The sequence below is a fragment of the Podarcis gaigeae genome, assembly GCF_964106915.1.
Source record: "Podarcis gaigeae genome assembly, chromosome: 13".
Lineage (NCBI taxonomy): Eukaryota > Metazoa > Chordata > Lepidosauria > Squamata > Lacertidae > Podarcis > Podarcis gaigeae.
The window spans coordinates 21,746,784-21,761,351 of NC_139689.1; the positions used below are offsets into that span (position 1 = coordinate 21,746,784).

Genomic DNA, 14,568 nt, shown 5'->3' on the forward strand with positions numbered 1-14,568 from the left:
AACAATTTCATCATAACAATATATCAAAACATCATATTTGTTACACTGGGGAACAAATTTTTCATTTTCTGTTGCATGAGATTTTTCAACTGTTCTTATATGTTTTTTCAATGCTGATTTCAAATCTGAAATCGATTTTCATGTACATGCTATAGTTATTTTGCAATTTCCAACTTTTGCCAATATGTCATATTTACACTGGGGATAACTGGTCACATTTTTGTCTACTGATACGGAAGGGGGGGCATGTCTTCTTCACCTTCTTCTTCGCTACAATATATCAATTTATTTCCAATTGTCAATGTCAAAAGGGACTAAAATCTATAAAATTCATAGAAAGTCAACGTGCCAATTTGCTCAATTTCTCTAGGACTCCATCACACCTCCCCTGTCCTCCATAATCCCTCAAGCAAGGTGTCAAGACCCTAATCCTGTCAAATCACTCTGCCAAGCCTTTCCTCCAGGCAATGCCAGTACATGGACCATTGTCTTCTCATCAGGATGTGCTTATCTGCGCATATCTCCAGCTCTGCATATTCCCCCCTCCCTCCTCCATATGTTAATCCTGTGTAACCCAACCTCTTCTTAATGTATTCATGATGTAATCCTGTGTAACCCAAACTCTTCTTATTGTATTCATGATGTAATCCTGTGTAACCCAACCTCTTCTTAATGTATTTATGATGTAACTGGGATGTGTTTTGCACTGTATTCTGGGGCATGGAGGGAAGTTTCAAAAGTTTGTCACCCCTTTCTCGCTGTTCAATCTCGCCTTGAACCTGTTGCGCAATAAACTTCGATCTTCTGCAGCTTGCTCCTGTCTCCGGCTGAGCTCATTTTCCTCCGCAGGGACCCGCGGACTTAGTCCGACGAGCTGGGTGGCAGAGCAGCCTTGCACCCAGATATTACCGTAACACTACTCAAAGAAGCCATGGTCTGATATGAAAAATACAAATATTTAGGTTACAAAACTATAAAAATAAAGAAAAATTAAGTTTGCAAAACAATTATTAACACGTGGTTAGGGTAGACCAATGTGTCAGTGTCCACTTATCCCCAATGTAAATATGACATACACTGGTACCTCGGGTTAAGTACTTAATTCGTTCTAGATGTCCATTCTTTACCTGAAACTGTTCTTAACCTGAAGCACCACTTTAGCTAATGGGGCCTCCTGCTGCCACTGCCAGAGCACGATTTCTGTTCTCATCCTGAAGCAAAGTTCTTAACTCGAGGTAATATTTCTGGGTTAGCGGAGTCTGTAACCTGAAGCGTATGTAACCTGAAGCATATGTAACCTGAGGTACCACTGTATCGGCAAAAGTTGGAAACTGCAAGATAACTATAGCATGTACACAAAATAGATTTCAGATTTGAAATCAGCATTGAAAGAACATATACCGGGAAGTACAGTTGAAAAATCTCATGCAAAAGAAAATGGGGGGGGGGGGGGGAAATGTTCCCCAGTATACTGTGTATCACAAGGGAATACATTTTTTTGCATACCTCCAACAGTACATGTCATTTTCAAAGCTATACATGTCATGTTCAATGCTATATAAGTCACTTACATTTATACTCATATTGTACTACTTTGGCTATGTGTTTAATAAAATATTGAATTCTTGCATTGTGAAAAACAAAGATTATGATGAAAAGTAAAGTAAAAAACATGAATTGCAAAAAAAATCCTAGAGCTTACAGAACAAAACCAACTACAGATATGAAATCAGCATGTTTGAAATTAGGTTAGAACAACTGCAGGTGTCAATAAAACAAAAATTTTGTTCCCCAGTGTTACCCCCTCCCAGACTTCCCTCAGCTCCTCTCTCTGATTTCTCAGCACATATTATTCTCTGCATATTATAAAATTATATCAATCCTTATATTATCTATCTACCATGTTACTGTTTTGCACCTGGAGTCAGTCAGTGCAGCTTGGAATTCTAGTTAAGAAAAGAAAAAAAACATACACAGCCCTGAAGTCTGCGAACCCCTGCTAGAGGGCATGCACATTACTGTATAGCAAAATTCTCCCACTGTGATATTTTGTTCCTTCATACTCAGATAATAATATCAGGCCATTTGATAAATTGCTGAGAAAAGCAACAAGTGCTTCTCCAGTGAGTGGCATGTCTGAAATTCTAGGGCTTATTCAAAACTGAAGCACAACTCTCGTTCCCACTGTCAAATGCTGAGACTCACCCCTGAAAAGTATTCAAGAGTGCTTTTTGACAGCAGAATACTTGAGAGGTTTGGAACCAACTTAGTAACATATAGCATCACAGTCCTTCTGTTTACTCGTGAGGTTTTGACATGCAAAGGAAACTGCCTTATGCCAAGTCAGACTATTGGTCTATCTGGCTCAGTGCAGCCTACACTGACAGGCAGCAGCTGCCCAGGATTTTAGATAAGGAATATTCCCAGCCCTGCCTGGAGATGCCTTCTGTGTTCTAAACAGATGCTCTATTGCTGAGCTGTGGCCCTTCCCCGGTATTTTTAATTCTGATTTTTTGAGGATTTTAGCTTTCTAAAATGTGTAAACATTACTACTGCTTTTCAATTATGTATTTCTAAGTATATTTAAAAGACTCTGATTTTATTTATACATTTCTTCTTTATGTATGTAGCAGGAAACCCCCCCCATCATTCAGTTTGTACAAACTTCACACACACTCACACACTACATACGCTACGCTTCTGTTATAAATTCATAGAAAAGCAACCATACATCGGATTTGCACTGTTCCACTTTTATTTTACTCCACGAAGGAAGGACTACAAAATGGGGAAGGTTTGATACAGGCCAGCCATAATCCCTTCACCATCCCAGCACATCCACAGGAGCCCTCCCCAGTTGCTATGCCAACCCTGATGGTCCTAGACAGAAGACAATCAAGATCACAAAGAACTTCCATATGGGAGTGGATTCAGCATGGACTGGAACAAAGGACAATGATCAGATCTTCCCTCAGGGGGCAGGAAACTGCGACTACCTTTTGTCTTCTGAAAATGACTCATGAGGAGGGGGGAGAAGGGAATCAGCCAGGTGACAGGACACTCAGGTTACCACCACAACTCCTCCCTCAACCCCTCCTTTCTGTAATGTATGCATGATGTTTCTGGGGGTGGGCTTGACCTACAGGATGGGAATTTCAAAAGTTTTTATAAGGTCTTGCACACCATTTTTCTGTGTCTTTCCTCTCACCTGCAAGTGAGGGGAGCACCCTGTTGCGACAGTCTTTCTTCAATAAAGACCAAGCCTACAGGCTGCTGATTTGCTTCAATTTACCCTGGTTGGTGTCTTTACTTTTTGTCCAAGGGAGCCCTTGGATTTTCCCGGTAACATGTAGATCCCACATGGGACTGTATCCCTTTTCATTACCACTTTCAATTCATGGGTCTATTGTTCTTAAGGAGGAACCACACTAATATGCACATAGAAGTGCATTTAGGTGTGGTTCCTCAAAAACAACAGATAATCCGATTTTAGATGGCATGCTTATTTCCATGTAAGTTGACATGATGAATAATATATATAGTGTCCATTTTTTTAGGCACTACAAAATGACTTTTTACTCTTTTATTATGGGTTTTCTAATAACCTGCAAGTGTGGCTTTGCTTTAAAATTATGGTATAATTTTCTGCTTAAAAAGACTATTTCAGGTTGAAACACATTCAAGCTTTTAATAACTTTTAATACACGGGCATCAAACTGTTATAAACAAGTTTGTGGTTATTTATCGAATATTGATCTTTAGGCCAAGTATGCATATTGAGTTTTATTCCATTGCATGTTTTAGAATATATTTTCCTTAACCTCTATGTCCACTTTAGCCTGAGAAACATGCAAAGGAACATAGGAAGCTGCCTTATATTGTCAGATCCTTGGCCCATCCAATTCAGTACTGCCTACACTGACTGGAAGCAATTATCTAAGGTTTCGCGGATAGGTCTCTTTCAGCTCCTTAAATCACAAAAGGCCAAACTTTGCCCGCCAGCTGTTTTTGGCCTACAACTCCCATCATCCCTAGCTAACAGGACCAGTGGTCAGGGATTATGGGAATTGTAGTCTCAAAACAGCTGGGTGGAATCAACAACAACGGCAGACTTCGGGAGAGGCAGGGCAAGGAAAACTACAGTTCCCAGGATTCTTTGCGCGCCGCAGCGGAAGAGGCGGCTTGATTCGAAACCTTATTGGGTGGTGGCGGAGGAGGACAGAGGCGTCGGGCGTGACGACCAATCGGGGCGGGCGGGGCGGGCTGTCAAACAAAACCAATAAAGAGAGCTTGATGCCGCTGCCATGGCGGAGACGGTAAATAGGCGCGGGAGGGAAGGGGGTCTGTGTTTAGGGATGGTGGGGCACTTTGCGCTCGCGTGGCGCCTCCGCCTCACTTCCCCGTTGCCTCTTGCAGGTGGGGCCCTGCTCCAGCAGCGACTCGGAGCCGGAGGGGACCCCCAGGAAGCCCCCCATCAAGCGCCGCCGCATCCTCCCCGCTGACTTCGGCGTGGACGCCGTCCCCGTCTACTCCAGCAAGGCGAGTGCCGCGCGGCGGGGGCGTCTCTCTCTCTCCCCTTCAGCCGAAAGGGAAAAGGAAGACTTGCCAGGGCGGCTTGCAGACGTCAGCGGCGAGACAGTCCCTCAGCCCGACCTGAAAAGGCGGGAAAGGAAAAGGGGTCGAGGAGGGAGGAGGAAAGAAAGCTAACTGCATTGGAGTCGTGCTCTCGGGGCTTTCAGTGGAGGTTCATTTCTCTTCAGTCAATGACGGAAGCAAAATACTTAACCCTTCTGCCTTCGCTGTTGTTACAGCTTTGTTATATCCAGTCCCCCCCCCCCCCCCAACAAGCATAAGGCAGCATGCTCCCAACCCTGTTCTTGCCTGCTCAACTTCTTTTTCCGTGCTGGGAGGAGAACCCAGGAGTGCTTTAATTTTAGTTCACTTCACAATAGCTCCTTGATAAATTACTTCATTTAGACTCTTCCTCCACTCCTCACTACCAACACACTCTTGGCTGGATTGAACCCTAATTCCTAGCACCTTACCTTTGCAGAAACTAATCCACTTTCCTTTTCTAAACGGCTTAGCAGTACTGCTTCCTGCCTGCCCAAGTGTCCAGGGAGAAAAACTGAGGGTTTTTTTTGTCTTTTCTCTTTCTTTCTCTCTCTCTCTCTCTCTCTCTCTCTCTCTCTCTCTCTCTCTCTCTCTCCCCCCCCCCCCTTGACAGGTTCAGAACAGTCTCCATCTGTTCCCTGAGTCTCTGAAACTGCCCGTTCAAATCCCAGTGCTGTCTTCTGAACCCCAAGTCATTGACACATCAGATGAGGAAGAGGCAGAGGAGGAAGAGGCTCCTACAAAGCAAGTGGAACAAGAAAAAAGGTCTGCTTCTTTCTCTTCCTCTAACCAGCTGGTCTGGAATTCCCAATTAAAACCATATCTCTGTTGGTTCTCCCTTCAACAGGCGTAAAGCTCTTTCCCCTTCACCGCCACCTCCACCGCAGCTCAAGAAACGACGCCATGGAGCTAAGTAAGAATCTGGGGTCCTCTGGAAGGGGAGTGGAGTTCTGTGGATTGGTGCTGGGGTGTGGTGGGGAGAGAGAAAGAGAAGCCTTCCAGGCTTGTTGGGGAGGATTGGGATCTATAAAAACCCCTGTCACCCTGATTTGACAGGCACAAGACATTTCTAAAGCCATGGGTAGGCAAACTAAGGCCCGGGGGCTGGATCCGGTCCAATCACCTTCTAAATCTGGTCCGTGGACTGTCTGGGAAACAGTGTGTTTTTACACGAGTAGAATGCGTCTTTTTATTTAAAATGCATCTCTGGGTTATTTGTGCGGCCTGCCTGCTGTTTTTACATGAGTGGAATGTGTGCTTTTATTTAAAATACATCTCTGGGTTATTTGTGGGGCATAGGAATTCATTCATTCCCCCCCCCTCCAAATAGTCCAGCCCCTCACAAGGTCTGAGGGACAGTGGACCAGCTCCCTGCTGAAAAAGTTTGCTGACCCCTGTCTAAAGCCACTTCTTGTGCATTTAGCTGGCTCATGTATTGTGCCAGCTTTTGTTTTCTTGTACTCTGCAAGAGATTTGGCTTTCTGGGAGGGGAAGGAGAGACAGGTTTCTTGGTGGTGGGAGGCTTAGATTAGCTAGAGTCCACTCCCATAAAGCCAAGCAGATCAGTGAAAGGAATATGTTGTACTATGTGTACAAAAAACCCCCCGAAGATCATGGCCACTGGTCCCATCACCTCCTGGCAAATAGAAGGGGAAGAAATGGAGGTAGTGAGAGATTTTACCTTCTTGGGCTCAATGATCACTACAGATGGTGACAGCAGCCACAAAATCAAAAGACGCCTGCTTCTTGGGAGAAGGGCAATGACAGGCCTAGACAGCATCTTGAGAAGTAGAGACATCACCTTGCCAACAAAGGTTCGTATAGTTAAAGCTATGGTTTTCCCAGTAGTGATGTATGGAAGTGAGAGCTGGACCATAAAGAAGGCTGATCGCCGAAGAATTGATGCTTTTGAATTATGGTGCTGGAGGAGACTCTTGAGAGTCCCATGGACCGCAAGAACAAACCTATCCATTCTTAAGGAAATCAGCCCTGAGTGCTCACTGGAAGGACAGATCGGGAAGCTGAGGCTCCAGTACTTTGGCCACCTCATGAGAAGAGAAGACTCCCTGGAGAAGACCCTGATGTTGGGAAAGATGGAGGGCACAAGGAGAAGGGGGCGACAGAGGACGAGATGGTTGGATAGTGTTTTCGAGGTTACCAGCATGAGTTTGACCAAACTGCGGGAGGCAGTGGAAGACAGAGGTGCCTGGCGTTCTCTGGTCCATGGGGTCACGAAGAGTCAGACACGACTAAACGACTAAACAACAACATGTGTCTCAGGTTTACAAAACTTTGTGCTGGGGTTGGGGAACCTGTGGTCCTCTAGTCTAGATGCTGTTGGACTACAGCTTCCTCCATCCCCACTAACCTTTAGCCATGCTGCCTGGGACTAGTGGAAGTCAAAAAACATAGGTGGGACCACAGGTCTCCCCATCCCTGCTTTATGTCATCTCTTTCTTTTAACCAAGTCCTAACAGTGCATGTCCCCAGAACACCTTTGCTAAGCTAATTTGTCCTGTACATATTTAACAGATGGGGCTCAGAGAATGCCTCAGCCCAGTTCCCCATATCCATGACAGAGATGTGTTTTGAATCTGGTCTGTCAGTGGTCTGGTCCTCTAACTCACGACTTGTGGCTTTCAGAACTACTTTCAGCATAAGGTTTATGGTGATTAATTCTTTAAGGTGGTATGCTTGCGATGTAGGTATCTTATTCCCACCTGTTTTATGGGGTTCTTTTTGTTCTGTTGTCTCCTCAGAAACTTCCACCAGAAGCTCAGGAATCTGACATCCTCCCTGTCAGCTGCCAAGAAAAGCTTGCAAGATGAGGAACTCAGAGATGATGTGATCCTGATTGATGTGCTTGAGCCCTCCGAGTCCCAGGAATTGGTGCTAAAGATCCGGTGTCGGGCTGATCTCTACAAAGTTTCTGTTCAGATGGTGAGTTGCCATTGGGGGAAGAGCATCTGCTTTGCCTGCTGCAAGTCCCACATTATATCTCTGGCATTTCCAAGTAGGAAGGATTGGGAGAAACTTCCTGCCTGAAACCCTGGGAGTTCGCCAGAAGTGGCTTAGTCATACTGGCCACATGACCCGGAAGCTGTATGCTGGCTCCCTCGGCCAGTAAAGCAAGATGAGCGATGCAACCCCAAAGTTGTCCACGACTGGACCTAATGGTCAGGGGTCCCTTTACCTTTTACCTTCCTAGTCTATATACTGCAGTCAAAATGCCTGACCACTGCTTTGTTCTTTCCCATCTGTTAGAAGTATTCCATGGCTCTTTTCCTGATAAAGGTAAAGGTAAAGGTACCCCTGCCCGTACGGGCCAGTCTTGACAGACTCTGGGGTTGTGCGCCCATCTCACTCAAGAGGCCAGGGGCCAGCGCTGTCCGAAGACACTTCCGGGTCACGTGGCCAGCGTGACATCGCTGCTCTGGCGAGCCAGAGCTGCACACGGAAACGCCGTTTACCTTCCCGCTAGAAAGCGGTCCCTATTTACCTACTTGCACCCAAGGGTGCTTTCGAACTGCTAGGTTGGCAGGCGCTGGGACCGAGCAACGGGAGCGCACCCCGCCGCGGGGATTCGAACCGCCGACTTTTCGATCGGCAAGCCCTAGGCGCTGAGGCTTTTACCCACAGCGCCACCCGCGTCCCTCCCTTTTCCTGATAGCCCTGCTTAAAATTGTGAATGTTTTTGTGATTCTCAGGAATAGTATGGGATCTTTACTTATTTAAAATATTAACACCCCACTTTTCTTCCTGACTATTGGCCTCCGAGACAGCTGAGAATAATTGAAAACAATTTTTTTTTTTAAAAAAAAGAAGGCTGTGTTGGCTTGTGGAGGCAGGAAGATGGTGATGATAGTGATAACTGGGAAATGTCCACTTTCCAGGACCTGGATGTTACTGCAGCAACATAAATATGTGTTGAGACATGTTTGTTTTCTGTTTGAAGGGTTTCTACCCGTATCTTCAGCCAAAAAATAGCTTGTGAGACACTGATAAAAATCAGTAAGAGAGTTCTGCCATCAGGGCTTAAATTCTCTAAAGATTACAAAGGAAATGGAATTGGGGAAGAGAAGGAAAAAACAACCTCCCTGGGCAATTGAGCAGGTAGGGTTTTCCTGGTATATGGTGTTTTTTCTAACTCACTCCTTTAACTTTGCATCCCATAGACTGACCCCCTTCAACGAGTGATTGAGCACATGGCTCAGACGCTGAAGGTTCACCAAGACAGAATACTTCTCCTGCTCCGAGATCGCGAACTTGCCGCTGATGCCACCCCCCGTGTACTGGGCCTGGGTGTGGCTGATATAATCGGTGAGTAGTGGGTGGGTTTTTTTGTTTTCAGAGGGGTCTTCAGTCCCTTAAGTCTCTCTGTATGACTTTCGCCATCCTTGTTCTTGGGGGTGCTGATGCCCTGCTTTCACTCCCAGTGGACCCCTTGCTTCTGTTCTCCTGCTTTGTTCCTAGACCCTGCTCTTCCATTATGAGAGCTAATCTGTGATCTAGTGGTCGGAAGTGACTGGGGAGAACCCAGCTTCAAATCCCCATACAGCTCACTGCATAATGCTGGGTCAGTCTGTGCCTCTCTACCTAATATGCCCTACAATGGAATTGAGGATTACATTGTGGGGGGATTATTGTCTTGATCTCACTGGTTGTGTATCAATGTAATGTGGACTTCCTCCAGATTGTGTGGTGGAGACGACTAGCCAAGGAAGCAGTGATGCTGGAAACCTTCAGCTCCGGGTGCAAGGGAAAGACAAAAGCTCCCAGATGGAGTTTACCCTCCAAAGGGTAAGGAGACTGTGGTTTGGGGGCAGAGGGCTACTTAGTGTTGGTGGGGGCAGTATTGCAGCTGTCCTTCTCTCTTGTTCCTGCAGGGGGAGCCATTGCAGAAACTTATGAGTCACTACCGTAAAGCCCAAGGTTTCGGCAGATGCAAACTTGCGTTCTATTTTGATGGACAGCGTTTGGCAGGAACCTGCACCCCTGAAGAGTTAGGGATGGAGTCTGGTGACGTCATTGAAGTATGGAGCTAAAAATCCTTCCATCTCTTCAAAGAGGCTGTTCCCCTGGGGGGGTTTTACTGCTTCACCTGGGCTCTGTGTTCTGACCAACTTCATTGTGTCTAATGTCTGAGTGCAAGGGAAGCAGCCTTGTTCTTCTTAAACATGATAGGAGTGTGGTAATTTCTGTCTGTTCCAGACACAGGGAGGGATGACTGCATTCCAATGTCACGTTCCATCCACATGCCTGAAACTTATTTAATAAAGCAAATTTTGTAACTGGCCCCCTTGGAGCAGAGTGGAAAGAAACTGCTCAGTTATAGTGAAAGCAATACACATTCTGGAGGGCCAGGGTGCACTGAATAATTCTGTTTTGTTTAAATCAGTGGCTCTTTTCCATTTGTTTTAACAATGCTGTATAATCCTGTTACCGTTTTCCTTCTTTACCTTTACTTGGTGGTAGTAAGCAGAACTTGATTATTTGAGACCTGTGCAGTCTTTTAAACCCTACTAGAAAATTATAGTCCTCTTATTTCTATGCCAGATTTCTCAAACTTCCTTTTTGAAGGCTAGCCAACCTCCAGGATTGTTAGGCTGAAATTCCCATGACCACTGGCCATGCTTGCTGGTACTGCTGGAACCTGTAGCCAAACATCTGGAGGATATTACATTGTTTATATGCATCACCACCCTGAATATGGCTTTTTAAAGCAAATTTGTAATCCATGTGTGCAGAGTATAAATTGGTGTGTGAATAGCATAGCTGCACTCAAAAGATACTATCTTACCTATACTCTTCCATGTACATCTAACTTACCTAACAATGTCTCTTGGTTATTTAATTGCTAGATTTGTACCTCCTTTTTATTGGAAGTCGTCCCTACAGCAAATGAGAGATGGAATGAATCCTAATAAAAATCAGTATTTTTTCAAAGTAACACAGAACCAGTCCACCAGAATCCTGATGTTGTCTCTGCCTCCCTTCCTACTTTTTCTCCTGTTCCAAGTTAGGTCCAAAGTCCTTCACATAAAAGTATGTCAAAGTTGTAGTTTACTTATTTAGGCATTTGTCCATGAAGTTCAATGGGATTAATTCTGAATACAAACTCTGGCCTTGCAACTCATAGGGGACAAAGATTCTGATATTTATTGGATTATTTGTGTTTCTGTGGAAACATAGCATCAACTTCATGGGTATTCAATGACTGCATAGAATTTTGGTAGCTTTTCTCTGTTGCTATGCTGCAAGAAGCTGTCTGCCAAAGTTTCTCTTCTCGGACGTTGGCAGGCTTTAGGTTTCAGGCTGCAAAACTGCAGGCAGCTTTTAGAAAGGAGTTGGGATAATATATGGTGACAGAGTGGCAGGAAGTTCCCATGCCCTTTATTTTATTTTATTTTCAGAAAAATGTTACAAGCTACTAGTTTACTTTTTAAAATGTGAAGGACTTTGCCCCTAATTTGTATGTTGACTTTTTCATTGTCTAAAGCTTGGCATGCTTTGCCCTACCTAAGCATACTTTCACCTAGTTTTGATCTTGGCCAATGCAACTCGTAAACCTATTTTGCAAAGTGTGAAATGTTTTAAATAGGTGGTTCTGTGATTTGAAGGGCTTCAAAGTTGTTTGCGTCTTCAGTTCTGCCAAATTTGAGACTATTTTTGTTAAAACCTATATTAAAACATCCCACCACAAAAAATAGCAGAGCAGGCCCTGCCTTTAGCCAGAATAAGGCAGCTGCCTCAGGTGAGAGATTTTGGAGGGGCAGCAATACAGGATATACACAGACTAAGCCTTAACTGCTAGTCTGGCTGGCTTTGAATGGGGGCACCAATGTATTTGCCTTGTACTGGTTCTGACAGTTACAGCCATCAACACACTGGCAGAGGAAGAGGAGTGCAGGGAGAGCGCACCACCCCAGCAGCGCGATCCCCAGGGTGCCATCGTGACGCCCCCCCCCCCCGCTGGGTGTCCTGCCCCCACATCCTCTTCACCCCCGGTGCCGGAGCATGAAGCTCCGCCACTACATCAATGCCCTAGAAGTTGGTACCAGCAGGTTTGCTGAGTCTACGAAACAAAATGCCTTGAGGAAAAAATGAAGGGGTGGGGGAAACAGCCCAATGAGGAATGAGTGTACTCACTAGCCCCATACATAACACTTACGCGTGAGGGTGAAAAAGAGGGATGGAACAAAATGTTTTGGAAAAGGACATGGTTGGCCTGAGCAGCAGCAATCCATACTAGAACATTTTTACAGACCCCTCACTTTACAATTTACTGTTGTGTTGTGTTGTGTTTCAAAAAATAAAACTCCTCTGGGACTTTAAAAAGAGCCTTGTGCCTGGCTGAAGTGTTTTCATTTAATCTTTCTTAGACTGCAGGCAGTTTAGTTTTATGTGAAGTGCACGACGTTGTCTTGCCAAATGAGTGGCAGCTTGATTTTTGCCCTTGCAGCCAGGCGGTAAGTAAATGCAGCCTTTAAATATCTGCCAAGTCTGGCAGGTTGTGAGTTGTGCAGATCTGAGTTAGGATGACTTTATTACCCACCAGTGCCGAATTTATGTATAAGCTAAGTAGGCTAAAGCCTAGGGCCTCTAAATCTAGGGGGCCTCCCCAGCCTGCCCACCCCAGAGTGGGTAATCTCCCCTCTCCCCAAATTGCAAACCCAAGACTTCATGCGAGGGCAGGGTAACTCGGGCCCAGCAACTATAAGACTCAATTTGCCCAATTTGAAACTCTGGGACCCATCTTGAAATTTTTTTGTGGGGGCCCTAGTTCACAGCCAAAGTCTCTATCTTAGAGATATAAATCTGTGTACTAGGTCATTTTCACAAGGTCAGCAAAGCCCTTCAGAAATCAGGCCTGTTACTGAGTTCTTGTGCAAGTTTGTACTGTTCACTTGTGGATTTTTAAAGGAAAATTAGAGAAGATTTTGATGAGCCTGAGAAGCAAGCAAATGCCACCTTGCTAAATGTTAACTGCAAAACAAGGCGAAAAAGAGTGAGGGAACAGCAAAGAAATGACAGAAGTGCACCTGATGCCTTAGATGCAGTTTCTTCAAGAGATAAGTTTAGAATAAAATCCTTTATTCCTATATTTGAAGCACTTGAAGCCAACTTAAAAAGAAGTAGTACTCTGTACAGGGATGTTGCACAATTGTTTTCCATTCTTGCTATCCTGATAGCATCCAAGCAAGAAATTCAGCAAGGTGTTGAACTATTGATGGAAGCATACTCAGAAGATACTGACCTGAAATTTATAGATGAACTTTTGCACTTTCACCTATACGTGAGACAAAACCATAGGCTTACAGCAGAGCACTCTCTCATATAGACCTTTATCAAATTATACACAAGAAAAAAATTCAGATGGCCTTTCCTATTGCGGAAGCAATCTTGTGGCTATTTCTTAGCTTTTATGGTCTCTGACTGCTCGGGAGAGAGGGGAGTTTTTCAAGACTCAAAAGAATTAAACATGAATTGAGGGCCAGAATGTCTCAAGAGAGGTTGACTGCACTGAGCATTCTGTACACTGAAAGTGACAAATTTTAATGAAGTTTTCTGATGTCCTTTAGAGGAGAAATTGTGAATTGCAGAATTTTAAATACCTGTCATCCTTGGCTTCACTCAATTTTGTTTATAACTCTCTTCCATTTTCTTACAGTTGTGAGGGTGGGGGATTGGGAGGGGCCTCACAAGTGGAGTAGCCTAGGGCCTCTCTTCATCTAAATCTGGCCCTGTTACCCGCACTAATTCAGGACTGTAAAAAGTGTTGGTTTCCAGGCAGTGTGAAGGGGGGTAAAACTGCCATGACAGGGAGAAGACCTGGGGTGTAAATTTCAGAAGGGTAGCCATGCATGTCTGTCGTATCAAACACAACAAAGGCTCTGATGGCTTCCTGAAAGACTGACAAAAAGAGTTATTGTGGAGTAGATTTGTTTGGACTAGATGGTTGCACAAACAGGATTTCTGGTGCCTCAACAAACCTATTACATCTGAGGTACCACTTTTGTTTGTAACAGATTGAACAGGGTTACCCACTTCTAGACGTTACCAATCCACTTGGTTGTGTGTGGGATCTCTCATAAAGCATTCACGTTCAAGATAGTGACTCATAAGAATGCAAGTGCCTGCTGGATCCGGATTTCTAGTTCAGCATCCTCTCCTCACAGGGGCCAGTGGAAAGCCTGCAAGCAGGTCAGGAGCACCACAGCACCCTGCCCACCACCTGTCTCCTGTTCCCAGCAGCTGGCGAACCCAGCCATTTTGATAACCTCGTCCTCGACAAACTTGCCTGATCCTCTTTTAAAGCCATCCAAGTTTGTGGCCATTCCTTACTCCTGCAGGTGGGAGTTCCAAACTTTTTAATCGTGTGTTGGGGGAAATTCAGTACTTTTTATTTTGCCCCTCCCGATTCCTCCCAGCGTTCAGCTTCAAGGGATGCCCCCGAGCGCTGCGAGGGAGAAACCCATCTCTCTATCCATGCCATCCATGCACGGTGTTGGCAAACGTCTGTCACGTCGCCTCTCTTACTCAAGGGAGTGTTTGTCACAGATTTTGGGGTGGAGGCGTGTGACGGGAAGTGATTATGGAGTTCAATGTGCTTTGGAGACGCGACGGAAGGCGCGCAGGCTGCTTTCCCGATAGCGAGACGGCGGCAATAAACAAGCCGCCAGCGCTCTGGTAACCATGGCGACGAAGGAACGCGCCTCGAGGAGGGCAGGGACCCGTTATTAGTAGTTCAAACTTCCACAGAAGGGGCACGGAGACTGGGCTTGGGCTGGTAACTATGGCAACCGAAGTAACCCCCACCCGCCGCCGACACACAAACACCTGCGCGCGCGCGCCTCTCTGACGCCTTGAGGGGCGGGAGAGAGCGCGCGGCGCGTCCTGTATTTGTATTGGTGACGCGGAAGGCAATCAGGCGACCGGCTCTGTTGCCATGGC

At 45.4% G+C, this 14,568-nt stretch overlaps 1 protein-coding gene and 1 long non-coding RNA gene across 4 annotated transcripts; one reads left to right on the forward strand and one right to left on the reverse strand.

Moving 5' to 3' along the window:
- The first annotated feature begins 4,179 nt into the window (after nucleotides 1-4,179).
- On the forward strand, nucleotides 4,180-11,954 carry NFATC2IP (nuclear factor of activated T cells 2 interacting protein). 3 transcript variants are annotated; one of them, XR_014557306.1, is made up of 9 exons: nucleotides 4,180-4,316; nucleotides 4,417-4,539; nucleotides 5,228-5,379; nucleotides 5,462-5,527; nucleotides 7,374-7,554; nucleotides 8,790-8,934; nucleotides 9,308-9,414; nucleotides 9,501-10,943; nucleotides 11,028-11,954. XR_014557306.1 is itself a non-coding variant. In XM_083708093.1 (8 exons), exons 1-8 carry the CDS (start codon nucleotides 4,305-4,307, stop codon nucleotides 9,657-9,659), a joined length of 945 nt encoding a protein of 314 aa, XP_083564219.1. In that variant the 5' UTR covers nucleotides 4,180-4,304; the 3' UTR covers nucleotides 9,660-11,954. The 3 variants fall into 3 exon arrangements, 2 of the variants coding, with proteins under 2 accessions (XP_083564219.1, XP_083564220.1); XM_083708093.1 differs by having other exon boundaries at nucleotides 9,501-11,954; XM_083708094.1 differs by lacking the exon at nucleotides 4,417-4,539 and having other exon boundaries at nucleotides 4,290-4,316; nucleotides 9,501-11,954.
- Nucleotides 11,955-12,691: 737 nt separating this feature from the next.
- Nucleotides 12,692-14,427, reverse strand: LOC310829523. Its single transcript, XR_014557307.1, has 2 exons — nucleotides 13,916-14,427; nucleotides 12,692-12,904 (listed from the first exon to the last, which is right to left on the reverse strand). It is a non-coding gene; the product is annotated as an uncharacterized lncRNA (long non-coding RNA).
- Between the last annotated feature and the right edge of the window lie 141 nt (nucleotides 14,428-14,568).

What these genes read in the sequence shown, in the direction of transcription:
- NFATC2IP (XM_083708093.1), top strand. An exon ending in CAAGTGGAACAAGAAAAAAG is followed by an intron (nt 5,380 to 5,461) that starts GTCTGCTTCTTT and finishes TCCCTTCAACAG; the next exon opens with GCGTAAAGCTCTTTCCCCTT. An exon ending in TGGAGTTTACCCTCCAAAGG is followed by an intron (nt 9,415 to 9,500) that starts GTAAGGAGACTG and finishes TTGTTCCTGCAG; the next exon opens with GGGGAGCCATTGCAGAAACT.